At 35.3% G+C, this 22996-nt stretch overlaps 1 protein-coding gene across 6 annotated transcripts in view; it reads left to right on the forward strand.

Moving 5' to 3' along the window:
• The first annotated feature begins 2630 nt into the window (after window positions 1-2630).
• Window positions 2631-22996, forward strand: part of LOC129806470 (ecotropic viral integration site 5 ortholog) — a 35286-nt gene continuing 14920 nt past the window's right edge. For 5 of the 6 annotated variants that reach the window (XM_055855092.1, XM_055855094.1, XM_055855095.1 and 2 more), the window contains exons 1-2: window positions 2631-2923; window positions 18687-20023. In XM_055855092.1, the coding sequence (XP_055711067.1) occupies window positions 19315-20023 (709 nt within the window). In that variant the 5' untranslated portion in view covers window positions 2631-2923; window positions 18687-19314. Of the gene's footprint in view, window positions 2934-18686; window positions 20024-22996 lie in introns of all 6 variants that reach the window. The other variant, XM_055855093.1, reaches the window with a different exon arrangement.

The raw sequence follows: 22996 nt of genomic DNA on the forward strand, positions 1-22996 counted from the left end.
CTTGCTGAATTAATAAAATCCAACCGTAGATAATGGCCCAAATGCAATAAATAGTAGTAATAATTACTATAATACTAATAAAAAGAAGCAACAAAATGGCATAAACTTCATTCAACTGACTGATTGAAAATTGCCACGATTATCGCGTGTAATAGAATCAATTCAATTTTCGTAGTAATTTTTCAATCGATTATCGCAGCAAAAAGTTTAACTTTCAACTAATTTCGTTTGAACTCATTCTTCTTTTTTTATATTTTGTGTAATTTCAGTGCAACTGTTGAAGGAAAATTCAACTTAGTTTGCTTTTCAACTACGAAAATTCAACTTGCTTGCTTTTCAACTTTGCTTACTACGATAATCGTTGCAAATTTACTACAATTATCGATACTCTCCTATTAAGGTGTCTACACATTGAGCACAATTTTCGTCAAAAATTGCTTTTTTGAAGGAAATTGGCTGCAGTGCTGTAGGAAGAAACGTCAAAATTCTGTCAAAAATGCAATTTTTGACAAAAATTGCTCCCAATGTGTAGAGGCCTTTACACGCGATAATCTTACTAATTATTTTTTACTGTGTACAGTAGAGTCCCGCTATAGGCCATCGCTCTATAGTCCACAATTTATCGACCGTTGATTTCAAAACACTGATTTTATGTTAGGTTATGTTTTTTAGTACGCGACATGAAATGTTGTCATAATTATTTTAATATTTTTGGCAAACTTTATTGAGTAGTTGTGATAATTGTGATCCATAATGAAGAGAGCGAGGACAAGTACCACAATCGCAAAGAAAGTGGATCAAATCAAGTGTCAAATCTGGAACCATAACCAAACATGGACTATAGCGAGACTCTACTGTAGCACTTAGTTAATCATTAAGATAATTAGTTAATCATTAAAATAAATATGAAAACTCACCATTTTGAATTCATTCAGAAGCAGAACAACATTCAAGAGAAAAAAGCTTCACTTGCTATAATTCGTCGACCGGTCGAATTGAGGAACAATTTATCTTAAATGCACTTTCAATTTTAATACAGAAAATTAATCTTTAACTTAGTCATGGTACTAAAATTGTTCCACAAGTAATAAAGATTAGGTCCTCAACTTGCAATTAAACTCAAAATTTGAATTCTCAAGCAATCTGTAAGGGTAATAATTTAATTAATTTCCTTATGAGAAAAGTCAAGAATATCAAAAAGTATGCCATAATTTGATGAAAAATTGAGAATTTATATTTAAGAAATATTTAAACGCTCCGTCTTTTTATGATTTTTTTCAGTATATTATGGTTAATTTCTATGATATTTTCATTGATTTGAATTAATATGAAATAATTGACCCTATAATGTTATACCATTCGCTAAACATTATTGTTAATGTAAATAAATTGAATAAATATTTCTACCGGTCGACTTGAGGAACCCGGGGTGGTCGAGTCGAGGATACTTTACCTTAATAATCCTCTCATTTTAGTTATTCAGCTTAAGTGCTAGATATTCTACAATGCTTTTTTATATTGTTTCTCTGTCAGAAAATTGCAATGAGACAAATTATCACACATTCTCAAACGAATATACAGTGGACTCTCTCCCAATCGGGCATATGGGGCAAAATGTCATCCAAATTATCGATAGATTTGAGCGTCAAAGTCATTGTAAATTCTACAAAAAACATTCAATTATAAATTATCACGATAAAATAGGAAGAACTACAGCGAATTTGAGCAAATTAACTTCATAATTAAATATGAAAATTGTCAACAAAATTTTTCTCCCGATTGAAAAAGAGCCGATTGAGCGAGAGTTTACTGTATGTGAAACCGAACTTCTACTTTGGTCTGACGAATGTCATACAAATACTTATAACATGCTATCTTGCTGCGGCCGGGATGGTTCAAACTCACAATTGTCAACTTCAATGGCGTTTTCTTATAAATTTTCAAGTGAAAAACAGTGCTTCAGAAAAATGTAAAAAATGTTGTTGTATAATGACTTTTGGCTACAGTGGTGGTTTTATTGAGTGCATTAGGGTTCATGCTAAATGGGCCGTTTAATGTTACAGCCCTAATATTCTCAGTGAAAAATAAAGATTCAAAGGCTGCCTCAACCACATTCAAAGGCAGACCATGCAGGCTGCCTTTGAATATATCGACATCACATTTTCAAGTTCCTCACCAGGAAAAACTGAGGACTTGCGAGTCCTGAATGGGGTAAGCATAGAAGCTTAATGAACAAGAGATTTTTTTGGTGCAGTGCAAAGTAAAACTCATGTTGTAGTTTACTCTGAAAAAAATCTCAAATTTTGAACATTATTTTTCGTTCAAAGGCAGACCACTTTTCCCTAGATCCATTTTTTAAGATTTACACTTCTTACTGATAAAGTTTTTTTTTATTATTATTTTTTTTACTGAGCAATTTTAATTTTTTGCCGAACAAATTTAATTTTTCATTGTTCATTTAATTTCGCTGGTTCTTGTTTTATTTTAAAGATTTTAAATTAAAATATTGCCTTTCTTAAATAAATTTAAGACATTTGTAATAAATGTAGAAATTTCATTATTTTACACTTGAATATTATACGTGAGTATTTTACATGAGTATTTTACGTGTAGAAAATGAAACGTAGTATGCCCACCATTGACAACACATCTAGTTGTCGAGTTTCTACCAAAAGTGGAGGAGTGTTTCGTGGAGTTGGGGTGGTTTTTCTTCTCTCGTCTAGCGAGGAAAAAGATTGACCAAGGGAAGGCCCATCAAATGGCCAGATAAATAAATTCTCCAGCCAATTGTGCAAGAAATCCTGCAGAAATCATTGGATTTACCAGTGTGCTAGTTAAAAACGGAAATTCTTTATGACGTTTCAACACTTTTTCATCTCAATCTCGGCGCTGGCTGTTGGAAGTGGCCAGGAGAAAAAAAAAGGTGAGCCCAGGTAGTGAATTAGAAGAAATATTTGACCAGAAGCCATCTCACAGGTGTGTTTGCAAGGTGAATTGGGTGAAAAATTGTGTGAAATAGCAATTGGGAGGACAGGAAAAAATCGAATAAGAAAGTGGGTGGATTTTTTTTGGGAGTGACACTTTTATCCTCCCACTTCCTATCGATTTTCTGCCAATTTCCCTCAAACAATTGCCCAGAGGCCCCGGGATTCCTTGCCTGGGACCATGGGAATCTTTTGGGTTTAAATGAAAATGATTGTAATGTTGAATTTTGCAATATAAATCAAATGCCTGGGTGATTGACCTCAAAAGCAGCCCCTGAGGAAGTCCTTATGGCCTCCTCTGACCTCCAGCAACACCTGATCCCTTATCCGACGAAGAAAAAAGCAAACAAACGAAAAACTTAGGCTTGTTCCATCTAATGAATCATGAAAAGAAACTCTGCTTTGCTGGAATAATTGAAATACGAGTCACGACACAAATTTTTATCTCATTTTTTTTCTGCCTCTCGTGAGTGCTGAAAAATTAATAAAGTTCAATGGATTGATTGACCACCACCGTGTTGAAGAAGTAAAGCAAATGGATGAAATTTTATTTGATTGTTTCAAATATGAGAAACTTTCCAAAGAAACTGCTGCAAAACACCTGAAGATCCCAAAGAGGGCTACTCAGTATACACATTTTTGTACCTTTTCCTCAAAAATCTTACTTTAACTTTAGCTTTTTATGAAGTTCTGAGCCAAAAATGCCTCAAATACAATTTTATTACACTTAAACTTGAGGGAAAATTGTCTGAGGGAAGCTAGAAGAAAGCTCCGCCCATTTTCGGAATATACGCCCCTTTAACAAGAAATTGATTAAATAAATTTAAAGTTTCTGAATAATTTTCAATGATTAAATTGTCCAAGAGGTAACACTGAGTAAATTACACCAAAAATTTTAGTTGTGATAGAGAGTTTTAATGGATTCAAAAATAGGCCACACCTACTCTGAAAAAAATAGTTTGCAAAAATTTGCTTGGATGCAAAAATTGATTAATTTTGGAGATCAGCTGTAAATTAATCGAAAAATTTGCAATTGGGTGTAAATACAGTGGGACCTCGATAGAGTCAACTAATTATTTCCAGGCCTGTTGACTCTATTGGATTCATTGACTCTATCGGAGTGCGAAAAAATCAATTAAAATGTGAAATTTTGATATAGGGTGGAGTAACCACTTATCGCCACTTTTAGGAAAAAGTGAAGTTAATTGTATTATAACTTTTGACCTCTTATTATTAGATAACTCAAATTTGATACAAAGCTACTTAGATATATTGGCTCTAGATTCGTCAAAACAATTGTCCTACAATTTAACGCGGGAGTACCTAAAAAACTGGTTTTTATTAACAATGCAAAAATAACCACTTCGTCGTCACTTTTTACCACTTTTCGCCAGTTCTGTAACCACTTCTCGCCACCCACTTGGAAAGGTTCAAACTCGATTTTTTTGGGCAATATGCAAAGAATACATTCAGCATTTCTTTTTCCTCATGATTACTTTATTAGTACTCACATCAAATGATTTTTCTTCACTTTTATTTGAGAAATCAAATTATTAGACTATAGCACAAAGCAAAGCTAAGGCGACAGGTGGTGAATCAATTTTAGAATATTACCACTTTCCGCCATGGCTCATTTTTACATAAAAATTATATAAAATGAAATATTAACTAACTAAATACAAATTTTATGTATTCGCCGAATGTAATTAAATGTTCAATAGGCAAATTATTGATTCAAAATCGGAAATTTTGTTCGATAAAAGTTTCATGACACTTACTATATTTGGTAAGAAATATTGGATTCGATGCACTTCCCTAAAATATTCCTCTAAAAAATGCTCAAACATTTAAATTCAAAACAAAAAATTAGTATTTTTCGACTCTATAAATAACAGCAGTTGAGATACAAATAATTTTACGGCTAATTTATTTCATAAATAATGGAAAAATAGCGATTTCAATATACGTGGCGAGAAGTGATGATTCCACCCTAAAGGGGTATTATTTTATGTTTGTACTAGATCAGACCTGTGCTCGTTAAAAGTCGTGTAATATCGGTAATTTTGTGTTGATAATTTTAATGGAAATTACAGATAGCCATACTGCTTGTTTATTCACGGTGCCATGATAAATATTTTTGCGCCAAAAAGACATAACAGACATAAAAACTCATATTGAAAGAAATTGTCTTCTTGATATTTTTGTTGGAAGACGGATATCTGTTCACTACACATCCTTTTACTTAAATATTGCAGAAATACAAAGAAATTAAATGCAAATGTCACTTCAAATGGAAAGTTCTTAAATCGCGCGCAATTCAACTGTGAGAGAGAAATAGAGACACAAATAACTCACTTGACAAACGTCTGGCGGCGCTGCGGTTGCAAAAAATCTCTGAAATGCAACAAAATATTTTCTTCTCTATTTTATCCTTATTAGCAGGTCATGTCCCTTCTTGTAATATGTACTTTTGCATTCCTTATTAACCAAAATAGTGTTGTACAAAAGGATTTTTCTCAAACCTATCCTGAATTTTGGGATAGCTCAAAAGAATATGAGTCTTCCAGCTCAAAATCTCATCCCAATGTTTTTATTGTAATATCGACAATTATTTACAATTAACTCAAATAGCTGTATTCAATTAAATTATAAAAAGGATTTTCTTGTGAAAATGACTTAACTCTAAGGAATTAAACAATTTTCACATTAAAAAACCTCCCATTTTCTCAACGTGAATTTTCGCGTTCATTCATTCTACTTTGTATATTTTACTTAAAAAATTTGAAAAGAACTAAAAAAGTGAATTTTAAAAGCAAAAAGAGTTTCAAAAAATTTTTATATTTTCTTACCTAGCGCCTAAACAAAAAAAGATAATGAAGAATGGATGGATTTTTCGACTTTATTGGATCATTATTATCCTAGAAAACATTGTTTTAGAATTTTTTTCGCATATTAAAGAAAACACCGTTAGAGGGCTAAATTATAGAGCACTCGCTCTATTGTATACTAGTGTTCCGGATTTTAATTCCTTTCAAATCAATAAAAATCTTAGAATACAAGGAGTGATCTTAAAAAAAATATATGTATGGGTTTCCCGAGTTCGCCATAGGTTCTCAGAAAAAATATATGAGTTTCCAGCATTTCCTGGAAAAAATGCATGAATTCCTTAAGTTCTATGTGAGTTTCCCATGAATTCTTTGGGTTCCCCGTAGGTTTCTCGGGTTTCCCGTGGATTCCTCGGGTTCCTCGTGAGTTCTTCAGGTTCCACGTGGGTTTCTCCGGTTCTTTGTGGGTTCCTCGTGTTCCCCATGGGTTCTTCAGGCTCTACGTTGTTTCTTCGGTTTCCTCAGGTTTCCCGTGAGTTCCTTGGGTTCCTTGACCTGAGGGTTCCTCGGGTTCTCCGTGGCTTTCTCAGATTCCCCGTAGGTACCTCGTGGGTTCCTCGTGTTCCCCGTGAGTTCTTCATGTTTCACGTGGGTTCCTCGGGTTCCTCAGGTTCCTCGTGAGTTCCTCGGGTTCCCTGACCTGAGGGTTCCTCGGGTTTCTTGTAGGTTCCTTGGGTTCCCCGTGGGTTCTTCAGGTTCCATGTGGGTTCCTCAGGTTCCTCGTGAGTTTCTCGGGTTCCCCGACGGTTCCTCAGGTTTCCTGTAAATTTCTCGGGTTACCCGTGGGTTGCTTGAATTAATTGACTTGAGTTCCCCGAAATGAGTTACCCCTTGCTCAATCAAGAAAGATTCTTAGTGATTTCTCAATTTGGTCACTTAATTTCCACAAAAAAAAAAAAACAAAATTGCTTTTTTTAGAAATCTGACTTATGAGGATGTTTTGATTTCTCTATCAGATGTTGTGCTGTATTATTAATTGATTTTGTGTAAACAAACATGACATTTTTCTATATGAATGTATTCAATGTATTGTACTTTTCCTATGATTGTCCCCTTGGGTGAAGAGACTCCATGGCGATTCACTGTCTCTTTGGGGCTCATTGTGCGCGGGAAGATTAGATCATTATACCTATTCGGTTTTACCGTTCACAGGTAAACACACATACAACCACATTATGTCTGTTGAAATTGTTGAAATTTCACAAATACTCTCAAAGTTGGGATATCACTTTGTGATCGAATGTGAACACAGGTGAAGATTCTCTTGCATACATATTTTTTTTATTTTCCCCTCAACATCATTATTGACTCAATTGAATAAGAAAAGAGATGATCAGTCGGAGTTTTTATCTCTCCCACTTTTTCAGCTGCACAACCGGAAGATCTTTCGCACTTCTGGGCATGTGTTTTGTGTGATGAGGAGTGCGAAAGATTCAAGATGATGGTGATGATGTTGTGAAACAGCGGGGGAGTTAGTTTTTTTTTTAAAGAAAGAAAGAAAGAAAGATATAAGAAAAAATAGAAGATTATAGTGAAGTAAGAGAGAGAATTTATTAATATTAAAAATTAGAGGAAGACATAATTGAACACATTCCAGACTCTCATTCACAAATTACTCTACACTCTTGAATGTCTTATCGTGATATACAAATTTCATTGGCTCTCATTCAATTCAAAAAGTCTTGTGCAATATTGTGTGTAAGCAGGAGGCAGCAGAGAAAGAGAGTAAAATTTTCGAGTGGCAACTTGTAATTATTCATTTTGAGACTTGAAAGATGAGTCAAATGAAAAAAGAGATTCATACGAGGGGTTGATAAGTGCCTCTTGTAGTAAGCTATATTGAGTGCGTAATCGTCAATATCACAGGATTTTTTTTTACTAAAAAGTAATCGGCATATTGCCAAAAATTTTTCAGAAGCAGACAAATCGGTATGATTTTTATGAACGATCGGTAAATCGGCATGATTCTTAAAGTAATCAACAGATTGTTATGATCTTTACAAAGATCTGCAAATCGGTATGATCTTGGCAGAGAACGGTATAATATGTACAAAAGATCAGTAGATCGTCCTAATCTTGGCAGAGATCCGTAGAATCTGTGCAAAAGATCGGCAGATCGTCTTGATCTTAGCAGAGATCGGTAGAATCTGTGCAAAAGATCGGAAGATCGTACTTATGTTGGCAGAAATCGGTATAATCTGTTCAAAACATCGTCAGATCGTTCTGATTTTAGCAGAGATCGGTAGAACTTGTTCAAAAGATCAGTAGATCGTCCTGATCTTGGCAGAGATCGGTGTAATCTGTGCAAAAGATCGGCAGATCGTTCTGATTTTAGCAGAGATCGGTAGAATCTGTGCAAAATATCGGTAGACCGTCCTGATCTTGTCAGAGAACGGTAGAATCTGTGCAAAAGATCGAAAAATCGTCCTGATCTTGGCAGAGAACGGTAGAAACTGTGCAAAATATCGTCAGATCGTCTTGATCTTGGCAGAGATCGGTAGAATCTGTGCAAATGATCGATAGATTGCTTTGAGCTTGGCAGAGATCGGTAGAATTTGTGCAAAACATCCGCAGATCGTCGTGATCTTAGCAGAGATTGGTAGAATTTGTGCAAAAGTTCGGTAGATCATACTGATCTTAGCAGGGATCGGTAAAATCTGCGAAAAAGATCGGCAGATCGTTCTGATCTTGGCAGAGAACGGTAGAATCTGTGCAAAAGATCGGAAGATCGTCCTAATCTTGACAGAGAACGGTAGAATCTGTGCAGAAGATCAGTAGATCGTCCTGATCTTGGTAGAGATCGGTAGAAACTGTGCAAAAGATTGGCAGATCGTCGTGATCTTGGCGGAAATCGGTAGAATCTGTGCAAAAGATCGATAGATTGCTCTGATCGTCGCAGCGGTAGAATCTGTGCAAAAGATCGGAAGATCGTCCTGATCTTGGTAGAGATCGGTAGAATCTGTGCAAAAGATCGTCAGATTGTTCTGATTTTAGCAGAGATCGGTAGAACTTGTGCAAAAGATCGGCAGATCGTCCTGATCTTGGCAGAGATCGATAAAATTTGTGCAAAACATCGGCAGATCGTCCTGATCTTGACAGAAATCGGTAGAATCTGTGCAAAAGATCGGTAGATTGCTCTGAGCTTGGCAGAGATTCGTAGAACTTGTGCAAAAAATCGATAGATCGTCCTGATCGTCGCAGCGGTAGAATCTGTGCAAAAGATCGGAAGAGGGTACTGATCTTAGCAGAGATGGGTAGAATCTGTGAAAAAGATCAGTAGATCTTCATGATCTTGGCAGAGATCGGTAGAATCTGTGCAAAGGATCAAGAAATCAGCGTAATGTATGCAAAAAATGTAAGGATGGGTAAATTTGTTTATTGTTACGATATCTGAATAGTTCTACAGATCGGTTGGATCTTTACAAAAGATTAATAAATGTGCATTATCTCTGCAGAGATTGACAGATCGGCACGATCTTTGCACATATCTGGTGATACTTGCGATCTTTTCAAAGATCGACAGATCAATAAATCCTTATGGTCTTTGAAGAAATTAACAGATTGTTCAATAAAGATCCATCCAAATCGTTACGATCTTTGAACGAATCAGCAGATTGTCGCTATTTTTTCAACCGACCGGCATAATCATTGCAAAAGATTTTTAAATCGGCACGATCTCTGTACCAATTAGTAGATCGGCACATTCTTTGTCGATTGACAAAGTGGTGCGATCGTTTCAATGATCCGTAGATCGACGTGATCTTTGAAGAAAATCAACAGATCGGCACTGGAGGAAACAGAGGGAACCATGAACAGTAGAAATAGAAGTTATCAACCCCTCGGACTCCTATGAAATTTAGTAGATCACAGCAGTTTTCAGGTTTAAATTGACTCTTGACGTGATGGCTCTTGATGCAATATACATCTAAAAACTCTTACATTCGTTACGTAAAGCTTTCTTCTATTCAATATAGAGAGAATTCCCAGTCAATTTTGGAGAACTCTACTCATCAAAATAATCTTCCACCCTAATTCGAATTTTCAACATTTCCCGAATGATTGTTTAAATATGTTTGAATAAACTATACAAACTCATTTATTTGACTGAGTTTCTGGCAGAAATATTTTTAGAAAAGACTAAATACTGTTAATGTGTGTTTTGATACATTTCTGCTGGAAGTTTATTTCCAAGTTGATTTTGTTTAATGTTAGACAATTCAACGTGATGAAAATCCTGTACAGTAAGTTTCTCTTATTATCTCTTAGATTCAGAGAAATAATTAAAGAATTCTTTTGGGTTCAATGAATAATTCTTGAAGGGAAAATTAATGAGTATTAGAAGAGAATATTTGCACTGTGCCTTTATAGAAAACTATGTAATTTCGCAATGTGTTCTATCTCGAGGGTAAAGTGAGGAATACTAATCATTTGCGTGACTTGGTCAACTCGTGGTTTTTTGTTGAGCTGTGCGGAGTTAAAAAACGTACATGAACTTCCATGCAATCTTCCTCGTTCCTCTCTGGCTTTTCACAGGGCATGCGGGTGTTTGTTTTTTATTTTTTAATAGAATATTAGCAGAATATAAATTTCTGTACATTTGAACTTTGTGAATGGTCTTCATTTGGGACCAGTCTCAAGGGTAAAAGACTGCCTTTTGATGATGTAACTAGTTAGTTTTTCACCAAATGAATTGCTACAATTTCTCTTTCAATTTTGACACGATGCTGAATTATTTAATAAAAAAGTGGTTTTATTATTTATAAAATACACTTGATTTCTCAATAATAGACACTCTGACAGTTCATTTTTTTCCCAACTTGATAGTAAATGGTGTGGTATAGAGAGTTTGTGCATTTTTTTACCTGAAATTCTTCACACTTCTCACACATATGGTGTTATCAGTAAATAGTCGACAATGACAGAGTATCAGAGAACCATGAAAAATACAATTATTCGACAATGGAAAACGCATACATAGTTGTCAAAGTTTAGAATGAAAGTCATTAGAAGTTTGTTTGAAATGGTAAATGAATAACATTAACAAAACTCAATAACTTTAGAACAATTTTGGGAAAGGTGCAACTAAGTTAAAATCTCTTTGCTGAATGCACAAACAGAAAATGTCGGCGATATGATCTTAAAATTGCTTTGGGACATCGAGTCCTCTTGATTAGAATTAGAATTCATATTAATCAACTTATTTAGTCGAATGGGGATCTCAGTGGCGCAATGGGCAAGACCGTTGGGGCGGTGAGATCTCTGACTCGACTCTCGCAGCTGTGAGTTCGAGTCCCGCCCGGTGCAATATTTTTTTTAAAACAATTTTCACTGTGATAAAACGCAATAAAATGCACCGCCTCTGCCCAAAAACCTGCAAAAGCACGGAAGAAGCATTTACTACGGAGAAGGCGTTCCTGGGAGATCTACGATCAGCAGATTCTTCCAATACGAGGCACATAGTAATGATTACATAGTAATACCGAATAAAGTGTCTCGATACGATTAATAATAATTTAATCGAATTCGATGTATTTCATTTGAAATGGTGTAAAAGGTACATTACGGTTATCGTTAACTTATCATTTTTGTCAAAATAAAAAAAAAAACGGGTTTCATACTAGAGACATATGCCTTTTACACACACTTAAGATTTAATCTGAGGAATGGCCTAACATAGGTATAGGGTCGAAGGAACACCTCTTCGAGAGGAAACTCCTATTGACACTTTTGTCGAAATGTTGAAATTTATTTATTGCATCCAATAAAATCTAAGTAGGGTAAATGTTCTAATTCAAAACCATTTCCAGACGCTTTAACTTTGACAGAAGATTCAACACTTAAATTCATATTTTTTCTGAAGAGAAATACATAAATTTTCTCCTTGACTCTTCTAGAATGTTACTGTTTAGTGAAAATTCTTTAGATATAATTTGAAAACTTCTTAAATGCAAGAAAAATACGCGAGTGTAAAATGCTGCTATTGCAAACAAATTAATCCAAATGGAGACAAGGGAAAGTTCCTAATTGGAGACAAACTTTGTAAGTGCAACTGCGATGAAAGGCTTCAAGAACCTTGTTGAGTTGCTCTTGAGCGCAGGATTTGTTGTTATTCCTGGTCTTTTCTTCTTTCCCGTCTGAAACAAAAAGAAAATTTCTCCAAAAAAGTCATATTTCCGGGATTTCCTATTGAAGCATTTGCAGACACTTCAGAAAAAACCCTTTTTGTTCACGAAATAAGTAATTATTTCATTTGAAAACTTCACGTACCGTTAACAATAAAGATTAGCACTTAATTAAACTAAAAAGTAGCGAAAAATTTCCTTTTAGAGCAGGTTTTGAATTAGTATAATTTACCCTAATATAATGTTTTTCATTAATCTGCGTTTTTCGATAAGGATAAGTGTTCGAATTTCGTATTCCAAATGGTACAGAGTAGAGTGTGAATAAGTTTTGACACGACTTCTTAAAGTGTCAATAGGTGTTCCTTTCACCCTAAATAAAATAATGATTAAGTTGCATTTCCATCAATTTCTGGCTAATCCTTCTCTCGGCTTAAGCTGAAAAACGGCTTAGTTAGTGCGAAAGTGATGGGGAGCGTCTCTCGGCTCAAGTCTTAAGTGTAACTAGGACATTATACGGGTTTTAGACTAGAAGTTTAGCTCAGTTTCCGGAAGTCTTGGAATTCTTAGTATTAGGCAAATTAAGGGATTTTTTTAAAACAGAATGGCTAATTGGTCCCATGGTCATTTGGTCCCATCGGTTTTTTTCCTTAATATCAAATCGTAAGTCAAAATTTTCTTAAAAACCTTCCCTAACAGGAAAGTTAAGCCATATGACTGAACTTTAGGACTGTGATACACCTGAAGATTAGCCGATAGACGGCTTAGCGTAATTATTTTGGAAATAATGGTTAAACTTTATTTCGTAAGTGTGCCTAGGACATTAGGGGCCTTAAAACTGTCTTATACGAGTTTCAGACCTTAAGATTATCCAAGTGACTTATCTGTTTTAATTTCTTAATGGTTCCGGCACACATTTTAGACCAGAGACATTTTATAAAATCGAAATTCACATCCCTTTCTTTCTTAAAACTTTAGCACATGTCTATCCTACTCTTCTGCACTCTTCTTCTTGTTTTGAACATCACACCAAATTAAGATCAGACCAATTTGGAGTCGAAAGAATAGGATAGACTTATGCAAATCTTTTAACCGGTTCATTACCGATTCATAAGCGATAGAAATTGACTCAAACCTTGTCAAAAATTCCAAGATATTTCCAACGAGCTTATACACGATACCATTCGTTTGATAAATGCACTTTCTAGGGCAGTTCAAACCTTTGACCTTAAAAACAGTTGAAAGTTCCATTGAATAAGTTCACAAGAAAATTAAGTTATTGAACAGTTTTCACGAAAAACTTGAAGAAAAAACCGCACTTTCCCAGCAAAATGAGACTTCATCACATGTTTTTGTTTTACTTCTGTCAAATCAAATATTAAGCCTAAATATGCTTATGGTAGATGGGGTATGAGTGATTTTGTCATTGCCAATTTGGTCATTTTGAGCAATTCTTATCAAATTTGTGAAATTTTCTACATTTTACTTTAAATTTATCACTGGCCATTTTCAGAATCAGTGATGTTCAAAACATGTTCTATAAGACAGATTGCGGGTGTATGAGAAAGTCCGAGGATTATATTTATTATAATAGGTGTGATTACGAGAGGATCATACACTTAATTGGCTGTCAGAATGCAGTGAAAAAAAAATGATTTTCTAAGTGTCACAAAAACTAGAAAAATATCATAAAATTGACTTTAAAGCACATGATACCTCCTACAAATTGGATTAAAATAAGTAGTTGAAAGTTCCGTCTAAACACTGATGTGCAAATTTTTGTATTGTGTGCACTGTTTACGATGAAAATGAGACGTACATAGGTGGCCAAATTTTGCACGTAGCTTAGAAAACTGGGGCAGCTTCGTAAAAATTGCTGCTAAATTTTAATTTTCCTCTAGAGGAAAGTCTGAAAATTTCCAGGGGTTTCATAAGGTAGAATTACGAACTTAATCTAAATAAATCTTGAATATAGGGCATCATTTTTCGTACGAAGCTGCACAAGTTTCCCTATTAGGAATGATTCAAATGTATTTTCGTAAATGGACGAAATGTCATCCTGAGTAATCTCTAAAAATGAACTAGGATGCTTTCTTGGAAAACTTAGTTATTTTCCAACTGTTTTCTATCCAGATTTAAAAGTGTGAGTATTATCATAGTTTCCACTAAAATTTGCGCAATATTTGACCAAAAAATATGAAAGTTTCAGACTAATAAACATCATTCTATGGCTAAAACTGCTAAAACGATCAAAAAGGGCAACGAACGGTATTATATTCAGGCATTAGCTTCTTGTTAATTTTATTATTCCTTAGGGAGGGTGGCTTTGCTCAAATAAATAGATATCTCAAAATTAAGGAACTACATCCTACGCTATCCACAAAGAATACCCTTGATATTTTAGTAGTTAATTCAGTGCTTGTAGGTGTCATTATGAAATGAGACACATATTAGTTAACTTTTGCGAAAAACGTTATATAAATTTGTGTTTATTGTAACTTTTGTGAGTATAACATTTTATGTTTTCATGAAATTTATAACAAAATTCTGTTGATACTGGGTTAATAATGTGGAATTGTATGGAGATGAAAAAGCCAAAAGAAAGAAAAGAAAATTGATTCATCAAATCTGATATATTTATTGAATTTTCAGAAAAAAATATGCCAAATATTAATGTTAGAAATGAGAATAATGGAATAATATTTAGAAAGAGAGAGAAATAAAACGTGTGATTTTATTCTCCGCATTTTCTTCGGCCTTCGCCCACAAAAGTGACTTCGACACTGGTTATCGTGCTTTTTTTCCATTTGCTCTTGCACAACAAAGTGTTTAATATATTTTTATTTGTTTTTTTTTCTTTCTTTCACCCAACGAAAACAACAACAATAAAAAGTTATGATTTAAAAAAATGATATTGGTAATTCAAAATTGTAAATTATGAAATTGATTTTCTATAAATACGACCTAAATTGCTGCGTAAGAAGGGGTGTTTGGTTGAAGAAAAATAAATTATTAAAAATATAAGTTGAAGAGGAAATGATTTTTGGGGGTGTTTATTTGGATTAAGGGGGCTTGTGCTTGATAGTGTCTTTTTTTAGTTGAGAGGAATGCTTTTTTGTGTAAGAATGATATGAAATAGTTGAACTAGGTATGATTCTTAAAAATCTACACATACTGCATTCATTACAAAATGTCATGTCTGTCGATTCGACTCAAACTTTGCGAAAGTGTTTCTTGCAGCCTCTCATGCACAATTTCCGCACGTACGAAATGTTCCGATTAATAGCTCAAAAAACTGAAGAAAATATCAGAAATTAATGAAAACTCATGCTTGAAGAACTAATTAAAAACATAATTTTACAATTTTTAAAGTTAAATATGTCTTATCAATCTGTTACATGGAATATTAAAAATTGTTGTATGTTATAGCTTGACTTTACTGCATTGAAAGCAAGAACAATTTAATTTCTTTTTACTCACAATCACGAATGAGGACTTACAAAATTCTCGTAAATCGTATAACCCACAAATAAGTTTGTAAAAGTTTGTACTTTTTCACAAATATTGTTTGTAACATGATCACTTGACGAGCATTTTTTGTACTTTTACAAACACTTGTTCGTAAATATTCGTAAACTCACAAAAAAGTGTTAGTAAAATTTTGTCATTTTTTCTTAAATTTTTGTTTGGCAAAAATTTAGGGAAAAATTACAAAATTTTACAAACTTTTTTTTTGTATATTTACGAACAAATGTTTGTATAAGTACAAAAAATGCTCGTCAAGTGATCGTGTTAGGAACAATGTTTGTGAGAAAATTACAAACTTTTACGAACTTGTTTGTGCGTTATACGATTCACAAGCATATTGTAACTCCCCAATAGGAATTCACAAACATTTACGAACATTTTTACAAAATATTTTTTTCTGTGTAATCACACCTATTGTAATCCTCGGATTTTCTCAAAGTGCTCCGATTGAGCTGAAATTCACAGGATATATGTTTTGAACATCCCTGATGCCGAAAATCATAAGCCGGCAATTTCGGGTCCGGTCGTCCGTAGTACGCAATATCTCTGGTTTGGAAAGAGATATCTTCATAATTTTTTTTTAAATATATCTACTCGCACGTACGACGATTTCTGTGCTATCAGTTTTTAGAAAAACCGGGTAAAAATCACGATTTGTAGTTTATCTCAAAATCTAAGCATGCGATTTTGAAAATTTTACGTTTATGTTGTAGCCCAGAAAATATAGAGCAATTAAAAAAAAATTAAGACATTCGTCGAGCAGTTCTCGAGATACTTCACTTTAAAGATTTCAATTTTAAGAAAATTTGCAATTAGCGTCAGGCGGGAAAAAAGCGGGAGAAGCGGCGTCGGATAAGCTTTTCCCATATATATATATATAGCACTCTCTCATTCTCCCATTCTCTCTCTCCCTACATAATGAGCCTAATTCGAAGATTTGTAAGGTGACATATACAATTCGCGATCCTCGAATTTCTTCGCAGATTTTCACTGGTCGTGTATTTTTTCGCGGCTCTTCGCGGGCCGCATATTTTTTCGCTGATTTTCCCGGGCACGAATTTTTTCGTGGATTTTCGCGGGGCACGAATTTTTTCACAGATTTTCGCGTGTCGCGAATTTTTTTTTCGGGTTTTCGCGGAGTGCGTATTTTTTCTCGGATTTTCGCGAAGCGCGTATTTTTTCGCGGATTTTCGCGGAGTTCGAAAATTTCCGCGAATTTTCGCGGGGCACGAATTTTATTTTTTCACGGATTTTCGCGGGGCGCGTATTTTTCACGGATTTTCGCGGGTCGCTAATTTTTTCGCTGATTTTCGCGGGACGCAAATTTTTTCGCGGATATTCGCGGAGCGTGTATTTGTTCGCGCACTTTCGCGAAGCGCGAATTATTTCGCGGATTCTCACGGGACCCTGACTGAGGCTCTAAATGGACATAAAGTTTGAGGTCTCTATCTCTCATAGTTTCCGAGATAATCGACTTTAAAGATTTTCAGACACTTTTACGCATTTGTCATCCATTTTTTTTTTCATTTTCCAGTGAAATTTTGCACATATCAAGCCTGAAAGAGGCTCTAAATGGATGTAAAGTTTAAGGCCTCTATTCCTCATAGTTTCCGAGATAATCGACTTTAAAGATTTTCAGATACTTGTATGCATTTCTCATACAATTTTCCTCATTAATAACGATAATATGTTTCATACACTTTAAGAATTATTAAACAAAATTTGCATTATTTATGTATAATTATCGTTCGGGTTTGCCATAATCCAAATTTGCAATGAAGGAATCGCAACTCTATAAGCTGATCTAGGCTTATCACTGGCTTTGTCTTGATTACCTCTAAAACGTCTAAAACATATTCGAAAATGAAAGAAATCGTAGAAGCCGTATTCTAAATACAGTAGAGCCTCGCTATAGGCCCTGAATGGCGTCCCCCAACTTCAGCTCTAAATCGAATTTGCGTACATTTCGAGTTAGCTCACGTTAAGAATCTCACCTACAATAGGCTGATCTAGGCTTCTAAGTAGCTATTTTTTAACGAGAGTGGTATCAAAATAAAACTAATGAAATGCACTAAAAATGACAACTGCCAAATAAAAAGTAAACAATAGTTGAAACTATTAAAATCGTATCAGTGTTGGGCAAATTCAAACGATTCCACGCTTCAGGTTATCAAACTTTTCTTTTTCTTGATTTTATGGACCAAGCTCCAATGTATTTCCATCTTTTTGCCAACATCTTACACGGAAAGACTGAGTTGATTCTCTAAAAGCTCTAGCACTTTTTATTCCATCCTCTTGTCCTGAATCCCAGGCTTTCGGCCGCTTACAACAGCCTTGAGTTCTTTAAACCGAATTATAATCTTCCTGAATGTGGGGTCGCAATCTCAGCATAACTAACATTTGGATTTTTAAAATGATTGTCTACTTTTAATCTTTGCATACTCTCAATCTTTTTGCAATTACTCAGTCAGAAATCAATATTTTTTAACAAAAATTTCACCAAAAGAAAACTGATTAAATTTTCTTGAAACAAAAACGAAGAATAAAACGAAATCCAAAGCCTACTACGACTGACTTTTTGGCCAAAAATGCTTCACCAAGTCACAATTTCTTCAAAAAACTCGCCTATTTTAAAATTATATGACTTAAGCCATGTTGCTAAGCCTGAATAGACTTTGAAGGCATTTTGAATTGGCTCACATTAAGAATCTCACGTACTATAAGCTGATCTAGACTTAATACAATTTTTTTATTTACTCGATAGACGCGGATTTCTTTGTATAATTTTTTTTTATGAATTGGTGTTAAAAGCACATAGAGCGTTAGTTCTGCTCTGAAACAGCAATAATTGTTGCATGAATTGAAAAAAAGAAGAATGGGAAAAGGTGCAATGGAGATGGCTGTACAATATATATAATATTGGAAATGTGTGTGAATGAATGAAAGAGATGAAAAAAAAAGATTTTTTTTTTCATATTAAAAAATTAATATAGTTATTATTTTGTGATATCTCTTGTGGCAACTTTTAATTTACTCTATCATTATTGCATTTCTCCCAATTGTTATATGACTTTGTCGTTTCATTTAGTAATAAAATTAAAATAATAGTGAGAGAAATAATGTGCAATTAAATATTTTGCCGTTTTTTTTTCTTCACTCTTTTTTTGCAGAAACCAGTGACACTTTTCTCTTAAGATTATCATCACATCTCATGGATAATTAATGCAAAAGTAAAAGAAAAATATAAACGATAAACAGTAGGAAATAGTAGTAAATGAAAAAGCCAAAGTAATCTCTAATGTATCTGTAACAAAAAAATTGATTTCTGCAAAAAAACATACCCATCTCTCTATAGAATTTCATCGAAAAAAAAAATCGTGCAGTATATGTTTAATTTATTTGTAAAGTAGAAGTGTGTAGGTCGAGGGGAAAATAGAGAATTGAATGAAATTCAGTTTGAAAAAAGGAAGTGATACTGAATATTTTAGCTGAACAATTAATGCAGAGTCGCTCCCGAAAATCAAAGAGACGTGAATGCCACTTTTTTACTCTTGGTTCAATTTTTGAGGGAGGACAGATAGGATTTGTTCCGTATTGCATTCAATGATCAGTTGAATGAATTAAGAGGGAATATCAGTAAGAGATATATAGAGAGAGTTTAGTGACTGAATTTATCGGTGAAATAGTAAAAAAAATAATAAATAAATTGTAGTAACAACGAGTAATCAGAGGGAAAAGGAAACAAAGAGAAAACGATCGCGTTGCTGTTGAACGCGAACTTAAAAAAAAATCTCAGACATGACATTGACCACTTCGGCGACGGAGAACAATAACGTAGTGAATATGGATGCAGCAGTTAATAATAGTACAGCAGAAAATTTACCATCGAGTGAACTCTCACTTTTGGCTAAGCTGGAGGCGGCCAATAAATTGTACGAGAGTGATGCCAAAAGTCTCAATTCACTCCAGAGTTCAGCACATAGTCGCAAGAGTTCCGATACCAGTCAGATTAGTTTCAATTCGGGTACGTCAGTGGTTGAGGAGGATATCTGGCAGACGTGGGCGAGTATAGTGACAGATTGGGAGGGTAGTTTGAAGCGTAAGAATCCGTGTGTACGTGATTTGGTGCGCAAAGGTATTCCTCATCATTTTCGGGCAATTGTGTGGCAATTGCTGTGTGGTGCCGCTGAAGCGGATAAGAAACAGTATGCGGAATATATAAAAGCCACTTCGGCCTGTGAGAAAGTTATTAGGCGCGATATTGCCAGAACATATCCCGAACATGATTTTTTCAAGGAGAAAGATGGCCTTGGTCAGGAGGCACTGTTCAATGTGATGAAGGCATATTCATTGCATGATCGTGAAGTGGGATATTGTCAAGGATCGGGCTTCATTGTGGGATTGCTGTTGATGCAGATGCCAGAAGAAGAGGCTTTTGCAGTTTTGGTGCAGATCATGCAACAACATCGTATGCGAGATATGTTCAAGCCCTCAATGGCAGAATTAGGTAAATTAAATAATTACTCATCTTATGCATGTTATTTCTCTTTTGTTACAGCTTAAGGGAACTTGGGACAGTTCCAAACACCTCAACTTTTTTTCCAATTCTTTTGCAAAATTTATAGAAATTGTTAGCTTTGAAAATACCCAGTAAAATCCTTGAAAATTTTAATTAATAATCTTGGAAAGAAAATATTTTCCAAGATTTTACATCCGTGATACTACCCTATCCTCCCTTATAATATCTTGGACTTGTCAATTCTTGAAGTAAATTAAAAACAATATTGAGGCATTTTTCATCAAAAATTTTATTCAAAACTTCAATTTTTCTTGAAGGAAATTTTGAAATAATTTTTGAATGCCTAGGGCAAGTGTGCCAAATTCCGGCCAGCTTGCAATTTCGGCCACTTTTTTTGTTCCTCGAATTTCCATGAACTTTTAGATTTTACGTACTCTAGAGATTATACAATGCAAAAGAATAACAAAAAATGTAGCTTCGACAAACAAGATGACGTGAAAAAGGTATTGGAAGAATTCCTGAAGGGCAAGGAACTATGAGAATGAAGGTGGCCGAAATAGGGCACCAAAGCTATGTCTATATTTTTATTCATTTTAAAATGTATTAAGAATGATTTTAGACTAAATAAAGACGGTAAACTCTTTACAAGGTACCATGCAACACTCTTTCAGGAGAAAGAATAAAAAAAATCAATTTGTATTTAAAATATTACATTTCAAACTTGAGACTTTGACGCTTGCATGCAACTATGCCGAAATTTGGCGCACTTACCCTATATTAGCAAAAAACAGAATTTATTCAGTAAATATCGGGTATGAACCGATTCAGTAGTGGTTCAGAACCGATTGTAACCGATTCAGTTTTGTCGGAAATTCCAAGACCTTTCCTACTAGCCTAAACATGACCCCATTCGCCTGAAAAATATGCTCTAGAGCCTTTTTCAACCTTTGACCTTGAAAAACCGTTATTAGGAATAATTTAACGGTATTTTCGTCTAAGGACGAAATATCCGCATGAGTAGGGGAAAGTACTCTCCCTTCGAACGTTCATGCCTTGAATAATGTGAATTTTCTTTGTTTTCCTAAAAGACCTAAACATTTCTATTAAAAATATTAGTTGGTTTATCATCAATTGTTGATAATTCCGTGATAATTTAGTGTAAATTTCTTACGAAAAACAAAATAAACTCACATTATTCGAAGGCATGAACGTTCGAAATAAGAGCACTTTTCCCTAATCTTAATTTGTCAGTTTGAAGCTTTTGAAGTAAACCGACTTCGACTGAATGGTGGTGCTTTACTTCAAAATGCTAAATTTTGATGTCAATTTCTCACACAGTGTAGAGTTCTTAATAATTTTTGTACATCTAGTTATTTTAGCTCAGTGCATTATTGGGCAGTATTTTGGAGGAAAAAATGAGCAGTGCAAAAGCTGCTAAGCAAAGGAAACTTTAGATTTTATGAAACATCTTGATATTATCGGTTTGATGTTAAAGGGAGTTCTGATGACTGATTATGATTTTTAATTATTTACCGATCAATTTATTTTTTTTACTCACCAAAGTCATAATTTCATTACCAAAAATTCGGCTTTTTGACTGGATAAAGTTTAATATCTTATTGGTCAAATTTATCTTTATAATGACAAAATTTTGTTATTCTTATGAATTAAATTATTTTTTTCCTGACGAGTAAGGGAATTCTGTAATACCCTTGTGTTTTTTTTGAGAATGTGATTCAATAGTCGTGACATTGCCATTTCAGCTTACGTGCGCATGTCAGAGGTCAAATATTTGATATTTCTAGCAATTCAAATCACTTAAAAAGAAGAAAAAGTCAATAAATTGCATTTTCGAACTCATGCAATAATGACAGAAAAGTTTGATTGGCATTGTCAGGTTTCGAACTCACGTGTGACAATGCTTAGAAAATTACAGTATTCCCCTACAACTGCGACTTCGTCAGACCGGGTTCAAATTTTGTATTTATACGTTTTGACACTCATAGATTACGAATATCGTGCTAAAAATTGATTTTCGGGGACGTCCGCTCGTCTGTCCCGTCCGTTCAGGGACCGCCCGTTCCACCCGTTCAGGGTCCGCCCGTTCGTCCGTTCAGGGTCCGTCCTGTCGTTCTGTCCGTCCTGTCGTTCTGTCCGTCCTGTTGTTCTGTCCGTCCTGTCGTTCTGTCCGTCCCGTTCGTCCCGTCCGTCCCTTCCGTTACGACGACCGTTCGTCCGTCGCGTCTGTCCGTCAATTCCGTCCGTCCCGTCAGTTCCGTCCGTCACGTCGATTCCGTCCATTCTGTCAGTCCCGTCCGTCCCGTCCGTCCCGTCCGTCCCGTCCGTCCCGTCCGTCCCGTCCGTTCTGTCAGTCCCGTCCGTTCCCTCCGTCCGTTCGTTCTGTCAGTCCCGTCCGTTCCCTCCGTCCGTTCGTTCTGTTTGTCCCGTTCGTTCGTCCGTCTCGTCCGTCCTATCCGTTCCATCCGTTCTGTCCGTCCCTCCGTTTCGTCTGTTTTCACCGTTCCGTCCGTCCCATCTGTTCCGTCCGTTCGTCCGTTCTGCCCGTTCCTAACGTCCCTTCCGTTCCGTTTGTTTCGTCCATTCAGTCCGTTCGCTCCGTCCGTCCGTCCATTCCCCGTCCGCCCGTCTGTTCGTCCATCCCGTCTGTCCCGATCGTCCCGTCCGTCCGTCGTATAAGCACTTCTAGAGAGAGAGAGAGAGAGAGAGAACGAAGAGAGATATCGACAAGCAGTTTTCGGCGAAGGTTAAATGTTGATAGGCGGCTAGAAGTAGGTGATGTCAGATCCACCCCCCTCCTCCCTAAACCTTCCATCTTTCCCTCTTTCGCCATTTTAGAACACCTCAAAATTTTGTAATAACTCAACCCCTATGGCATGGACCGGCCTCAAATTTCAGTATGTTACGGCTGGATCTAAGAGCTTTTGTGGAAAAAAAAATTAG

Source organism: Phlebotomus papatasi, chromosome 3 (assembly GCF_024763615.1).
Source record: "Phlebotomus papatasi isolate M1 chromosome 3, Ppap_2.1, whole genome shotgun sequence".
Classification (NCBI taxonomy): Eukaryota; Metazoa; Arthropoda; class Insecta; order Diptera; family Psychodidae; genus Phlebotomus; species Phlebotomus papatasi.